We start from the raw sequence: 15,724 nt of genomic DNA on the forward strand, positions 1-15,724 counted from the left end.
TATGGGCCTGAGAGCATCTTGGGCTCTTTTTACACAGCCCCAAGGCATTCCTACCACTCCACTCAACCAATACGGCCAAGCCTATCCTGTCCACAGCACTGCTACAGTTCAGCTCTCCGACAAGGAAAGGTGGTGTCTCTGTGCTGCACGCCTCAGGGAAGTCACATTTTCTCCCATGGTATCAGCTTGCCTACAGTACACCAGCCAACTTAGCTCCTGTCAATGTTTTTGGTCAGTCAGTTCCAGCCCAAACCCTTAAACCTCAAGCCTTATCATTCACTCTGGCGGGTTTCATTTTCCAGGGGAGTCGCGGGTAACTCAAATGTGCTGTTCACCCTAAGATGGGAGAAAGCTGATTGATAACAAAGACCGCAAATTTCAAGAAGTAACAAGTTTATTTGTGCCACAGTACCTACAGCCCCTCCCACCAATGTGGGGCAATGTGCAGTTGGTTAGATGGAAATGCTGAGTCTTAGAGGGTGCGGCCACCCCTACTGCCAACTGCATAGAGCTAATCCCACCAGTCTTGAAGCAGCAGTTCAGGCCAACACAAATGTGGTCAGTAATTTAGGATGTGGGCGGCTCTGCAGGTCCCTTGGGAGGTCGGAGGCCACAGAGGTCTATGCTCATATCTGCACCTGTCCTGCTCAGCCACGTGACCAAGAGGTAGGCTTTCTTCTTCCTGGCTTCTGGATCTGAAAAATGATAAAGGATGGATAGTTTCTTGTATTTCCTGACCCCTGAATACCCTACCCCCCAAAACCAGTTTAAATCCCAACTCTAGAGTTCTATCTTGCTAAAATGCTGACCATGCAACCTTTTGGGGGAGCCCTTGAGGTTTCTGATATCGGTGTCTGGCCAACAGCAAAGCTACACCCCAGTACCACCTCACCACGGCTCTGCAAAATGTCAGGCTATAAACCATTCTTAGTGCTCACTGGCTTCTGAACACTGAGCGTAGAAATAGCCACTTGCTCTTTGCCCTGATGTCACAGGCACAGCTGAGTAGCTGTGCTATGCCTGTAGTGCTGACAGATCTAGGACAGCATCGTCAGGGCAGCTGCACGCATCCCACCCTAACATGCTCCAGTGTGTCCAGCCCACCTCTTACCTCAACTGGGCCACTGCTGGGCATTCAACATGAAGTTCACACCACAAGCAGAGCTTAGCAGCCAGCTTTCCTGTACCAAAAAAAGAACAATCAGCGTAGCTCCCTCCTAATCCTGAGCCCCCAGAGGCCTGTGTCCTTTTATGCATCTCAACATCGCCAGCTTCACCCCACTAAACAAGGGCTGCAGCAATGTGCTTGTAAGTTATTCTGATTAATACGACGAGCAGGGAAGGGCGCCATGGGGAGACTGGGCAAAGGGTGGTTTTTGCCTAGGGTGGGACAACCTAAGAACTCACGGGTATTATTGCCAAACACAGGTAACTAGTGCACAGTGGCACCTCACGAGAGGGCAGTCATCACCGCCACCGTTAGCTGTGCCATCACACCCCCATATCTCAACTCATTCCCCTCAACCCGCGCTGCACGAACCCACTACCAGACACCACTCTTGGCGGTGCCAGGGTCGGAGACCCAGGCCTGCACCTCACCACCGAGCTGTACTAGCTCTGCTAGTTAAAAAGCCTTGGCAAGTGCGGGCTACAGAAAATGGAGCCTGCCTCTCTGGCATCAGGCAGCAACCAGTGCTGCAGACAGCCAGTTTGAAATCAAGACATCTGGCCAAGAAACTCCACTCATCTCAAAGGATAGCTTTGATGCCACTGCTCTTTCCATCCACTGTAGTTTACTGAAGCAGTCCTCCAGCCCAGGCTGGGTGAGCATTCAGGATTACACAAGTATGTGCCACAATCCCCTGCTTCCCGGGACCTTTTGAAGGTTACTGGCTTTATGATTTCCAACAAGTCAATTTATCTGAAACGTCCTCTTTCCAGACTGACCCCCGCTATTGGTTTGTGCAGGGCCATCGAATTACCTAAACCTGTCCATCAACTAGGAAGGGGGTCCCGCTGTAGCTTCAGGGAGTGTTAGGCTACTAATCATTCAGATGTTCACAGGTCAGAACACTGAGCGTAGACATAGCCTCTCTCCTCTCTGCCACCTACTGACGCACATGTGGCACAGCAGCCACACCTGCAACGCCTCTAGGGGCAGGCTGTTGATGAGCCAAGTATCTGGAACCTCGACTGAATCTTGCAAACTTTTGAGTCAACTTACCGCAGACCCCAACATGTCCTCTCAGCCCAATTTCCAGAAGGCAAACGCCCTAGAGAAGGAAAGCAATCACGCAGCACACATTCTTGGCAAGATCACAGCGGGGGACTGCATCAGACTTGTATTTTATTCCAATCCCAGTAGGTCCACATGGTTTGGTCTCCTTGCTAAAGATTTCTGTAAAGTAACAATTGGAAAAAAACGTAACCACTCCTTGCTCTTTCTCCCAAACTCAGTGGCACTGCGCTAACCAGGGTCTATTCATATTGGTTCTGAATAGCTGTCCTTCCAGTAAAGACCTCTCCATCTCCTACATCGGCAAGCAGCAAATGCAGACAGGCACTTTCCCTAGGAAGGGGAGACTGGGGTCGAGCCCCACTCACGGATGATCACAGAGGAATACCTAGGAAGCTCCCTGCATTGTACTAGCCCAGATGCGAGCCTCGGTTCTCTTACCTGGGCCGGAGGTCCGGGGTGGGGAGTGAGGCCCTCGGGCACATCTTGAACTGCTCTTCCTCTTACCACAGCGTTAGTCTGCGGCACCCATTAGGGCGACTGAGCCCTCGGCAGGAAAGCAAGCAACATTTTTTAACAACCGACAGTACGAGACGCAGTCATCCCGCCAACAGGCCGAGAGCTATGGAGGGTCTTCCGCGGCGTCCCAGGTCAACCACAGAAGCGAAGACGACAAGAACCTGCATGCCGCCATGGCCGCCAAGAGGCTGAACGGGACCGCACCACGTCTTTTATAGTAGTGCCTACGGCAGCCCGCGAGGGACTTCCCCTGTCCTCCTGCTGCAGCGCCATCTAGTGGACCAAACGCTCCTCGTCAGGGCTCTTTGTAGCCCCAGCCCCGAGTCTATCTAGATCTTGCCTTGCCAAGTGGATCTCAGCGACTAATTTTGCGTGTTGCCAAGTTCGCAGGACTTTTTCAAACCATCCATAGAGTCCTGCGCCTTCCCAAGAAGCTCCCTGCTTCCCTGGTTCTTGGTAATGCCAAAGCTTGCACGCAGAGGAAGGGCCAGCTCTGATTTACCAGTATTCATGGGCCTAGGGGTGACGCTTTGCTTCCTCTTTTACAAGAAGCTTTGGGGATGGATCAGGAAGGAGCCACAGGGTGTTCACGGGTCTGAGATGCTTCTGACTAGCCCCACCAGGGGGACTGTGTGTGGCTCCGAGTTGCAGGACAGTCTCTTGAAGGTTGACTGTCCTCTACTTCAGGATGGCACTCAAAGACACAGAATACACTCAGAAGACCAGCTAACTGCTGGGATCTGGGTTGTGCCCTGCACAAGTACACAGCACACATCTAATGAGTCAGGAAACTCGTGAGGACTCTTGGGTGATGGGTGTGAATTGTGGGCCTGGGGACACATCAGTGAGCCCTGCTCTGCTACCCATGGGCCTGGCCAGCCACACTTGCTGATGGTCCTAAATTCTTGAATCCTTCCTTCCTTTCCCTGCCTTCCTCCATTACTTCTTGCCTGACTGCCCTCCTCTCTCCATCCCTCCCGCCTTCTTTTCCTTCCTGTCACCCACTCCTCCGGAGACAGGGTTTTTCAGGTTGTTCTGGAACTTGCTTTGTAGACCAGGCTGGCCTCAAATTCACTGAGATTTGCCTGCTTCTGTCCCTGGGATTAAAAGCATGCACCACCACCACCTGACTCCACCCCATACCCCCACAGGGTTGCTCTGTGAAACAGTCTTGGGTGTCCTGGAACTCACTCTGTAGACCAGGCTGACCTTAAACTCACAGAGATCCACCTGCCTCTGCCTCCTAAGTGCTGGGATTAAAGGAGTGCACCATCACACCAGGCTCCTTCCTGTTTTTGATACAATGTCTCACATAACCCAGACTACCTTTAAATTTGCTATGTGGTTGATGATGACTTGAACTTCTAATCTTTCAGCCTCTACCTTCCAAATGCTAGGATTAGAGGCATGTACAATCAGGCATGGTCCAAATCCTTGAATCTTCACAGTATGTGTGAGTATGGGCCCATCTCCACTGTCCAGAGGGGAATTGAGACATCAGAAGTTAGAAAATGTTCCCTAGTCACATGACTGCAATGGCGGGCCTATGAAGGGGCCTTGGAGGTACGTCTGGGCAGCAGAGGTCTGAAGAAGCTCTCTTGACCTGCTGAGCATTGGCCACGTTCATCAGTGAGAACTGTTTTCACAACAGGTCTGGAAGGAACAAGAGGTGATGTCGCTTCTTGAGTCACTCCTGCTCTAAGGCCCAAAAGATCCGGGTGCCCAGTATATCGTTTGTTCTAGTGTTTGTGGTTGAGCTAGGTCCCGTGCCAGCAGAGGCTCCTGCCTTGGTCCAGAGCTGTGAACATGTCTGGAGCTGTCTCCAGATGACAGAACCAGAAGGAGAAACTGCTGGAGCCCCATCCGCAGAGGTGCAGCCAGCCAGTCCAGAACCAACCCCAACACCAACTCCAGATTCAGACAGTAGCATTGCCCAGGCCGACCACAGCTCAAGGCTGGCTGTTAACTCTGCATCGAGAGCCAGTTCCTTAGCCAGCTACAGCCATGGCGCTGTGCTAGGTCAGGGGTCAATCTCAACCGCAACAAGGTCTCTAAAGCCAGTACTAGAAGGGTCTGGACCGCCACCTCTGCCTGCAAATCCAGCTTTATCACAGACTCCTTTTAAAGAAAGCTCTTCCATCATCCAGCACCGCCCTTAGGTGCAGAACCGCCTCAGAGCTCCAGAGAGATACCCCACGTGAGACTCCGAGCTACCAGGAGCTGCAGAAGCACTTCTAGTTCTGGTTCCAGAGCTAGACACAGCTCTGGGAGCCTCTCAGGAGCCAGTGTTGTCTGCACAGAGCCAGTTCCAGTCAAGGGCCTGTGGCAGGCTAAAGCCAGATCAGCCTCCACATCTGAGCAGAGTCCCGCCCTACACCACAGTCTAAAGAACTGGTTCCTTCCCGTTTCTTGAGGTGTTTGACAAATCATCCATGTTCCTGCTTCAAGTGTTTGCTAAGAATAAGCTGTTTTGGCCAGCTGGCTTAGGCTTTTATTTATTGAAGACTTTTGAGTTACGAAACTCTTTCCTTGTTATAAGACATATTGTTCAGGACATATTTCTCCATGACAAGGAACCACAAGATGTCGACACAAAATACTTGGTGGGTAAATATCATCTATCTATTATACAAATAGATTTATATAGATGAAGCATTGAGAGGGACTTATTTCAAAGAAATGGCTCTTAAAGTACATAATGGCTAACCTTTTCAAAGGTTTATTTATTTTTATTTTATGTGTATGCATGTTTAGCCTGCATGTATGTCTGTGCACCATGTGTGTGCAGGGCCCATGGAGGTCAGAAGAGGGCATCAGATCCTCTGGAACTGGAGTCATAGGTGGTTAGGAACTGCTCTGTGGATACTTGGACCAGGATCCAGGTCCTTTGCAAGAGCAGCCAGTGCTTTGAACCATGGAGCCATCTCTCTTTAGCCCCCAGTGACAGATAATCTCGACTGTCAGCTTGGCTGGTGGAAGAAATTTAGGAGAGTAATATAATACTTCTCCGAGTATGTTCGCAAGGGTGTTTCCTAAGAGGATCAGATCACGAGGACCCTCACCCGATCAATGTTTTAATCCATTAATGGATTCGAAATTTGGAGAGACTATTGGGAGACGTCCAGCTGCGGGGTAGGGCTTTGTTGGAGGAACTGGGCCGCTAAGAGGGCATGACCTTGAAAGGTATATCTTGGCTCTAGATTACCCTCCCCCCACTTCCTGGCCACCATAAAACATGCATCCTGTGCTACACAAAGGGTCCCACAAGCCGTTTCTCAGGGATTCTCACAATCCATCAGGCTGGCTTGGCAACAAATAGCCATTTAACAGATGATTACACCAATGCTCAGAACTGAGCAGGACCAGGGCCCTGTGTCTGTAGTTGGCTTCAGGGCTCCTTGCTAACCTCTGTGTCCACTGAGTTCTCTCTGTAGTTGGGGTCCTGGATCCTGTACCTTAGGGACTGCACCCTCAGGCCTGACACCCTTTTTGCCTAGGCTGGGATGGAAGTGAGGGAGGTGGTCCTGGGCCATGGCCTCTCCATGTTCTGGGACCTGTCTCTCTGGGCTCACAGACTGCAACACTCAGGGTCCCTCTTGAAGCATCTGGATGCAGCCTCCTTTAGTGGGCCTCGTGGGTTTCATAGGATCTAGGTTGAAATCCTGGCTCTGCCACTCTGCAGGACAGAAATCCAGTTCCTTGTGGAGTACTAGTTTTTTCTTTTTCTTTTCTTTCTTTCTTTATTTATTATGTATACAATATTCTTTCTACATGTATGCCTGCAGGCCAGAAGAGGGCACCAGACCTCATTACAGATGGTTGTGAGCCACCATGTGGTTGCCGGGAATTGAACTCAGGACCTTTGGAAGAGCAGGCAATGCTCTTAACAGTGGAGACATCTCTCCAGCCCCCTCTTTTTTTGTTTTTTTGTTTTTTTTTTTTTGGTTTTCGAGACAGGGTTTCTCTGTAGCCTGTCCTGCAACTAGCTCTAATAGCCCAGTCTGGCCTAGAATTCACAGAGATCTGCTGCCTCTGCCTCCCGAGTGCTGGGATGAAAGGTGTGCGCCACCACTGCCGGGCTTCAAATGTGTAGCCCAGGCTGGCCTCGAATTCGTGATCCTCCTACCTCTGTCTCCTTCAGCAAATCCTACTGGCGTGCACCACCATAACCGGCCCCTGCTTCCCTCTGAAACCTCCTGAGTTGGGGCTTCTACTGTCTACTCTAATTTTCTCTCAGACTTCTTATACTCTAAGTGCCCATCAGATTCACCCATTAAACTCTGCTTCCAGTATTTAAAGCTTTTTCAGATCCAAGGTTCCAAACTTTGACACATTCTTGCTGCAAACAAGTTTATTTTATTGAGCTCTACAGTTTTCTCTGCTCCCCTCCCTGCCTCTCCCCTTCCCTTCAATCCTCTCCCACGGTCCCCAATTTACTAAGGAGATCTTGTCTTTTTTTACTTCCCATGTAGATTAGATCTATGTATGTCTCTCTTAGGGTCCTCACTGTTGTCTAGGTTCTTTGTGATTATGATTTGTAAGCTTTTTTTTTGCTTTATGTTTAAAAACCACTTATGAGTGAGTACTTATGATAACTGTCTTTCTGGGTCTGGGTTACCTCACTCAATATGATGTTTTCTAGCTCCATCCATTTGCCTGAAAATTTCAAGCTGTCGTTATTTTTTTCTGCTGTGTAGTAAGTAGTCCATTGTATAAATGTACCACATTTTCCTTATCCATTCTTTGGTCGAGGAGCATTTAGGTTGTTTCCAGGTTCTGGCTATGATAAACAATGCTGCTATGAGCATAGTTGAGTACATGTCCTTGTGGCATGATTGAGCATCCTTTGGGTATATAACCAAAAGTGGTATTGCTGGGTCTTGAGGAAGGCTGTTTCCTAATTTTCTGAGAAATCACCACACTAATATCCAAAGGGGCTGTATAAGCCTGCACTTCCTCCAGCAATGCAGAAGTGTTTCCTTTACCCCACAGCCTCTCCAGCATAAATTGTCATCAGTGTTTTTGATTTTGGCCATTCTTACAGGTGTAAGATAGAATCTCAGAATTGTTTTGATTTGCATGTCTCTGTTGACTAAGGATGTTGAACATTTCCTTAAGTGTTTTTCAGCCATTTTTAGATTCTTCTGTTGAGAGCTGTCTGTTTAGGTCTGTATTCCATTTTTTTATTGGATTATTTGTTCTTTTGATGGCCAATTTCTTGAGTTCTTTGTATATTTTGGAGATCAGACCTCTGTCTGATGTGGTTTTGTTCCCATTCTGTAGGCTGTCATTTTGTCTTGTTGACTGTGTCCTTTGCTTTACAGAAGTTTTTCAGTTTCAGGAGGTCCCATTTATTATTGACTCTCTCAGTGTCCGTGCTGCTGGGGTTCTATTTAGGAAGTGGACTCCAGTGCCAATACATTCAAGTGTACTTCCACTTTCTCGTCAGCGTGGCTGGCTTTATGTTGAGGTCTTAGATTCATTTGGACTTGAATTTTGTGCACGGCAATAGATATTTGTGTTTATACAAATAACTCCATAGTGACTGAGTATATAGGTGACATTAAGTGTACCCTATGGATTTACATGATGATGATAGAAAACAGCTGTCAAAAAGGCCAAAGGAATGCTTTCCATAGCCACAGGAGATGAGGGTGTATTTTGGCTGTAAGCATGGTTCATAACCTTGTGTGTGAGGCTCTAGCCCTGTGCAGACTCAGACCAGGTCCCTGCAGAGCGGCTCCTTTCTCTTCCTGTAGTCTCTTTATTCTCCTTCTGTTTCTGTCCTGCCTCAGGAGGACGCAGGAGGCATGGAGATTTCACTCAGGTGAGAGCTGAGGTCTGGACATAGAAAGGCAGCTCTGGGGTGTCTTTCAGCACCAGGGCTGATCCTGGCTCCTGGGGAGAATGAGAGCACAAGGGGCCCTTGTGTTATGCATTCTCCTGGCTCCAGATCCCTAGGTGGGGCACTTCCTACTCTGAGAACATTCTCAGCAGACAAGGATCCTCAGAAGTGCCAAAGGCAGTCATCAGGTTAACCCCCCAAATTAGTTCCTTCATTCACATCCATCCAAAGAAAACTGCAATCTCCTGGACACAGTGGGGTGGACAACGAGTTTGGTGTGTGTGGGGGAGGGCAGAATTCTGCTTCCAGACCAAGCCACTGCATGACAATCAGCTGGAGCAGCAGGAGCAGTGGTGGTGGCCGCAGCAGCAGCAGCAGCAGCAGCAGCAGCAGCAGCAGCAGCAGCAGCAGCAGCAGCCGCCCCAGCAAGGCTAGGAACATAGATCTGAGCTGGGACCATGCAGCTGCTGACATTCACCATGGGGCTGGCTCTGCTGTCTGTGGTTGGAGCCATGATGCCTCCGCTGACTCCTGCCCGTGCTGAGCAGGTGATGGCGGGTGGGGGGGAGGGACAGGGGGACTGAGGATAGGAACCTGGGTGAGTCTCAGGTTTACTGATGGGAGCCACAAGTGTCTGCCAAAGTAGAGCCCCGCGTTCTGTGTTTGGTGGAGTTTGTCAGTGGCATGGGGAGTGGGGGCTTGGGAAAGCAGAGTAGCCAGCATCTTTCTCTGTTTCACTTGAAGAACACACAGAAGCTGAGGGAAGGCTTACAGAGGTTTTGCCAGACAATCCTGGCCAGTGTGAACCACACAGACATCCACAGATACATTTTTTTCCTCTCAATTTGTGGGCTGGAGAAAGGCTTCCTCCTTTCTGCCAGATAGGTTTAATTCAGAATTTCTGTTTTCAAAGGACAGGCTCATGCTTGGTCAACTGCATACACACCAGAGATTTTCCAAGATTTTGTTGTTGTTGTTGTTTTGCTTTTTTTTTTTTCGAGACAGAGTTTCTCTGTGGTTTTGGAGGCTGTCCTGGAACTAGCTCTTGTAGACCAGGCTGGCCTCGAACTCACAGAGATCCGCCTGCTTCTGCCTCCCAAGTGCTGGGATTAAAGGCGTGCGACACCACCGCCCGGCTGTTGTTTTGCTTTTTGAAACAAGATTTTACTGTGTAACAGTCCTGGCTGTCCTGGAATTCACTATGTAAATCAGGTTGGCCATGGACTCAAAAAATCAGCCTGTCTCTGCCTCCCAAGTGCTGGGATTAAAGGCATGTGCTACCACACCTGGCTAGTTTTCAAAGCGTTTGACTGTAAAATGTTGGAGCGTTTTATGAGAAGACCACGCCTTGGAGATGACCAACCACCCTTCCAGGCCCTGTGACTGAGGGATGGCGAGCCTGGCTGCAGCTTCCCTGATCTTTCATATCTACACGCTGAAGGTGAAGCTGATTTGGCTCTGAAGAGGTCTCAGGGCTCAGGCTAGTATCCAGTCTACCTGGCTCCCTCTAGTGACTGGTCCAGCCATAGGGTCCTCTGTCCTCACCTCATGGCTCTCTCACAATGACATCAAGTTCTCTCAGCATCAGGAGCTGCTCAATTGTTGGTCCCACTCTTTGCCTCCTGGTTTCCTGTACCCAGTCCTCTTCTTTGTCATTTCCTCTCCAAATTCCTGCTTGGATCCTTCCTATTCCCTCACAAAGGAACAAGACCGAGTCACCCCAGGCCTCACTCAGTCCCTGAAGCTCTGGACACAGGTCACAAATGATGCAAAACAATGACGTGGACGGGTCCCATGAGCTAGAAACACGGTGGTAGCTGGTGCTGAGGCTGGCGTGGCCTCCGTGCCAGTGTTGATAGGGCCATTGCCTTGATGAGTTCAGTCCTTAGAAAACTGGCAACCATAGGGGAAAAAGAGAGGCCCTGCACTTTGGGGCTGGCCGCGCCCTGGCAGGGTGACTGGACACTGCAGCTGCGCACACACAGTGAGAGCTCTCTTGTGCTGTCACCTGTAACTGGGCAATTCTGGAGCTCAGTCCTCTCTGGCCCCTGCTCTGCCCTCCTATCTCATCCACTTATTTGGAAAGGTTGACCTGCTCCTTCTGAGGATTCTCCTCAGCATCCCCTGGGCAGTTGTATGAGGTCTGATCAGGGTCTCTCCTAGAAGCCCCTCCCCACCACCCGCACCAGGCCTGCCTGGCTTTATTTTGATGGAGAAGGACTGGTCCTCCTGATCATCAGGTGTCTCAGGCCCTTCCAGCCTGCACTGAGACCCTATCCATGCCCCCTATCTCTGTTTTCACGTTAGCTCCAGACTTGGGCCCCTTTCCCTGGTTCTGTCACCGCTACCCTCTCAGGGACAGCTCTCTTCTTCAGATTTTAGGAAAGTGGCATATAAGGAGCTGGGCGGGAAACATGCCTATTCCTTCGTGGAAGTGGAGTGACCCGCTGCCTCCTTTCTCATTTGAAAGAAACCATCTTGGTGAATTGGAGTTCAGGATGAACCTCACGTAAGTAGCTTGGCTGCAGATTCCCCTCTCTGCTGTGGTGTTGTCTGACCCCAACCCCCCCTTTCCACATGCTCCCTGTCTAAAGCCAGTCTCTACACAACCATGTGGAATCCTCTTGTATTATCTTAGCAAGCTGACAGACGACCCCCATAACCAAGAGAATGATTCTCACGTTGACATGATGCTGAAACCAGAAGGCTCATGGAGCCAACTTGCTGTGTTCTAGGCTTTGCCCATTGGAATGAGGTAGCCACTGCTGGATGGCTCCAGAGAGGCCACCATGGGCTGCATGGGTTCTTGCTGGTGCCTGTGCTTCTGTTAGGTGCTTTGCTGACTGGCTCCAGCCATCTGTGCCTGTCACAGGGACCCTCTGTTGCCGTCCTCAGCATCCCTTGGTAGCTGTAGGCTCCAGGCTTTGGGCACCTGAGAGTGCATCTCCTGGGCCCTCTGCCACAGAGCTGAAGAGTCCTGGCTTGTTGGAGGTTTCATGCATCAGGAGGTAGTAGGAGGTGACCTCATGGCTCTGGCACCATAACTGCAAGTAGGGAAGAGCTATGGACGCCCTGGGGAAAGCCATACTTGGACCTTGCATTCTAGGAAACCCATTGGCTGCATCCCATTCAAGCTGCCATTATATGAGGGAGAGGACCTTGGCATGTTCTTTACCTGTAAGTAGCTAGGGTCCAGTTCTTATTTCAGTAAAGGCCCAAAGGGAGACCTGCTGGTCACATGGCTGTATTGCCCACAGGGTGGAGACACACCATCCATATCCACTTCCTGCCCGGGAAGAACTTCGCCATCGCCTACTTCAGGGGCAAAATGAACTATCAGTACTACCAGATCATGATGCTCATGGGTACGTTCCAGATCCTTCTGTGTTTGAGCATGGACTCCTGAGCATAGGCATGAACCAGGTCTATGTCTTCCTGCCTTGCTTGCTCCATTCTTCTCCTGGGGAACATTCATGAGCTTCCTGGACTCTCTAGCAGGGGAATTTGTAAGCACTTGACCTTTTTAAATCTTAATTTCTCATACAACCGATCCTAGTATCAGAATTCACGTCTACTGCTGACCCAGCTAGTCTCTGGTTACTCCCTTCTCCCATGGGTCAGCCTTTGCAAAGGCTCTGCTCTAAACAGGGTTCTAATTGGAGCCTGTTTGTCACTGGGGACATCCGGCCATGTGTGCACTTGCCACGGCTGGAGGGATTGCAGTATTCAGAGAATACTACAGGATAATCCTGCTGGGTATAGGATGCCTCCCACCCCTGCCAGGTGGAGCCGTGACCTCCACGTGCCAACACTCTCAACCCAGAGAGCAACATGTCTATCCTGTAGTTCTCACCACACATGTCACCTCTGCCAGCATTCTCCAGCCCTGCACTCGTGGTCCTTTCTCCCACGGGGTGGCGCTGGGCTGCCCCCTTCTCTTTCACCTGGCTCTTATCCTCCCATGCTGGCCCCATTGAACACACCAATTGGAGGCTCTGGGCATAAACGTCCCTCAAAGTGCCCTGTGCAGGGTCTTAGGCTACAGCAGGGGCTGAATCACCCTGCCCTTTTGCTCACAGATAAGAACTTCAGAGGCTCGTGGAGCTGCCTTAATTCTCCTTGGTATCCTGAGGTCACTGCTTACTACCCCAGTAGACAGAACTTCTCATGTTCTTTCCTCTTTCTGGCCATCATGATATCACTGGAGGCACAAGGTTTTCTCGTAAAGCTGTACCATGGGAAAGTGCCTTGAGCTGGAATTTTTTTTTTTTTTGAGACTGGGTTTCTCTATGTAGCTTTGGAGCCTGTGCTGGAATGCGCTCTGTAGCCCAGGCTAGCCTTGAACTCACAGAGCTCTGCATGTCTTTGCCTCCCAAGCACTGGAATTGAAGGTGCCACCAGCATCTGGCTTTGGGTTGAATTTTGAAGTGATGTGCTTGTGTCCTGTCAGGAGGGACATCTGAGATCCAGTACCCCAGAGGAGAGGCCTGAACCAAGGACCCCCTAGGGGCCCTAGAGGAGATCAGGGCATACAGGGACCCTTCTGCTGCAGGATAAGCCTTTAATAGGTGGGGACAGACTTTTATGGCCTAGGCTGGAAGATGGGGTTCCACTAGGAGGGGCTGGGGCCTGGTTTTGATGGAGGACAATCTGAACACTAAACCATTTCTTTGTCTTCTCACCTGCTGTTCTTTCAGTTATGGCGCTCAGGGCTATGTCCTTGAGGGACTGGGACAATGTGGGGCAGGGCATCCCTGAACCTGGGAAGAGTGGCTGTGCAGAGAATCCTACATCTGTCCCCTGCTCACCAGGTCTTGGGGTGTGACAGGCCTGTCCTATGGAGCCTTAGACGGGCGCTCTCTTGGGGCTTTCAGTTCCCCAGCTGTTCCTTCAGCCTAGTGGCTGGCGTCCCCAGCAAGGGGCAGATGATTGTGCCTGAAGGCTTCCCCTTATGTCTGGGTTGAGGAGATCCCACCCTGGATACCCTTGGGAGAATAGTTCTTGGGAAGAACTACCTGATTCCAGCCTGGAGCGAGGCTCTTCCCCTCTTCTCCATGTGGGTCTAGCACTCAGGGGAACCCCATGTGTCCTGCAGGCCGCACCCTGGAAGCAGATCTAGATGCTGTGAGGATCTTCAAGGAGTTTGTGGAGAGTAAACTCCCAAAGACAGGAAAGATCATTACCCCTCCCCACGTCGGTAAGAAAAGGGTTCCTCACGTCCCCTCTTCTCCATTCGCCCCCCCCCCCCCAGGCTTGTGCTCTGATATTTCTTCTGTAAAATGGTGACCATATGTTTTTCCTCATGGCTCACTCAAGTTTGCTCTGCCCTTTGTCCTACTTGGTTCTACAGAAGCCTGTGAGTTGGCCCAAGATTCCTAGTGCACAGATAGCATGCTGCGAAGTCCACGCAGGAAGTGGGAGGTGGGATCCTGGCTGACCTCTGCTCCTGCAGGCAGAACTCACAGTGCCAAAGAGCCCAGAGCCCAGCATCTACATCTCCAAGAATCTTCATTCAATAAAGTTGGTGGATGTCCACTGTTCATGTGTCTCCCGGGGGTGGGGTACAGTGGGCCCCAGTTTTGTGTTCATCAGGTGTGGGTAGATGCTCAGCCGTGACTGTGATCATCAGGAAGGAAGGACTTTGATTTACACTCACAGGTCCCCAAACAGGTGCCATGTCTCAGCACATATGGCCACAGCAGGGGACAAACTGGGCAGATGGAGAGAGGAGTGGTGGCGGAGCCTGCATGGTGTTTGGCTGCTGAGGGAGGGGTGGCAGGGTACAGGGAGGCAGAGGTAGGTTGGCTAATGGAGGGCACTGCAGAGCTGGGACCTCAGGATGTCCCTAGTGGTTGGGCACTGGTGAAGGATGGAGCAAGGCGGATGTGGGTTCTGTGCACAGGGATGGCAGGCCTTGCAGGCGAGGGACTCACGGGCTCTAGAAATTAACTGTATGGGCGTGAGACCCTCTATGGTCAGAGAGACCCAGAGATCCCAGAGACAAGAGCTCCAAAAATTCAGAAAATAGAAAACATACACACACACACACACACACACACACACACACACACACACACACACGGCTCGGTTCTGGTTATACAAGATGAGAAACAGATTGACATCTTCACAGACGTTCCCACAAATATGCCCTGTGTTTTCACGTTGTAGCCTTTCTCCTGGGCACAGTCAGGCTACATTCAGAGGATACCCAGAACCCCTGAGAATGTCTGCCCAGCACCAGGGAAAGGAGTAAGACAGAAGGACCCTGGACTAGCTTTGCTTGACCTGGGAATGAGGTTCCTTTGGGGTCAGCGCCTTGTACAGTTGGGGCCATTTAAGAAGCAGCTGCAGTGAACTTGCTGAGTAGAGGAGGGAGGACCTCAGAGGACCAGGACGGACCGTGGGTGAGCATATCCATTGTAGTGGTATTAAGTAAATAAAGCTTGCCTGAAGATCAGAGAGTAAAACAGCCCCACTGGTCAGGCCAGGCAGTGGTGACACACAGTTTTAATCCCAGTAGCCACACTAGTTAGCTGTAGAAGCCAGGCGGTAGTAGTGCATGCCTTTAACCCGAGCCCCAGAGAGGATTATAAGAAGGAGGAGACAGCTCACAGACACAGGCTCATTCAAAGGATTCCCGGAGGCAGGATCGCCATTTCGGGCTGAAGTTGAGGTAAGAGCTGTTTTGCTTTTCTGACCTTCAGGTAGAACCCCTGTCTCTGGGTTTTTATTAATTATGCTATAGTCCATGGGCCAATCTGGAAAGTGGCTCTGTCGAGAGGGACTAGACTCAGAGAGAGGAGCCTCCTCCTCCCGCTGTTGGTCCTGAAGCGCCAGCGGAACTGTGGGTCAGGATGTCCTTGAGTCCAGAAGCGCCAGCGGAACTGTGGGTCAGGATGTCCTCGAGTCCAGAAGCGCCAGCGGAACTGTGAGTCAGGATGTCCTCGAGTCCAAGATGGATCCGTGTAGTGAATTCTGCACCCTTGCCTTGACACAGATACAAATCTCCACCCTAGAAATAAAATTTCCAGGCTTGGGGGGTTGGAGAGATGGCTCAATGATTAAGAGCACATGCTGCTTTCCCAGAGGATCCGGGTTCAAGTCCCAGCACCCACATACAGCTC

The 15,724-nt window shown here is 50.7% G+C and overlaps 1 protein-coding gene, 1 long non-coding RNA gene and 2 other non-coding genes across 4 annotated transcripts; 1 reads left to right on the forward strand and 3 right to left on the reverse strand.

Annotated features, from left to right (window-relative positions):
* Nucleotides 1-376: 376 nt before the first annotated feature.
* LOC142857379 (uncharacterized) lies at nt 377-2,930 on the reverse strand. Its single transcript, XR_012911804.1, has 4 exons — nt 2,678-2,930; nt 2,225-2,398; nt 1,112-1,181; nt 377-695 (listed from the first exon to the last, which is right to left on the reverse strand). It is a non-coding gene; the product is annotated as an uncharacterized LOC142857379 (long non-coding RNA).
* On the reverse strand, nt 905-1,047 carry LOC142858032 (small nucleolar RNA SNORA43). The gene has a single exon (XR_012911926.1). It is a non-coding gene; the product is annotated as a small nucleolar RNA SNORA43 (small nucleolar RNA).
* Nucleotides 2,031-2,162, reverse strand: LOC142858036 (small nucleolar RNA SNORA17). The gene has a single exon (XR_012911930.1). It is a non-coding gene; the product is annotated as a small nucleolar RNA SNORA17 (small nucleolar RNA).
* A 6,128-nt stretch (nt 2,931-9,058) lies between the features above and the next one.
* LOC142856789 (von Ebner gland protein 1-like) lies at nt 9,059-14,078 on the forward strand. Its single transcript, XM_075984441.1, has 6 exons — nt 9,059-9,148; nt 10,976-11,109; nt 11,707-11,777; nt 11,858-11,965; nt 13,696-13,797; nt 13,951-14,078. The coding sequence occupies exons 1-6, from the start codon at nt 9,059-9,061 to the stop codon at nt 13,977-13,979; spliced, it is 534 nt and encodes a 177-aa protein (XP_075840556.1). The 3' UTR covers nt 13,980-14,078.
* Nucleotides 14,079-15,724: the final 1,646 nt, after the last annotated feature.

This window comes from Microtus pennsylvanicus, chromosome 9 (assembly GCF_037038515.1).
Source record: "Microtus pennsylvanicus isolate mMicPen1 chromosome 9, mMicPen1.hap1, whole genome shotgun sequence".
NCBI classification, from domain to species: domain Eukaryota; kingdom Metazoa; phylum Chordata; class Mammalia; order Rodentia; family Cricetidae; genus Microtus; species Microtus pennsylvanicus.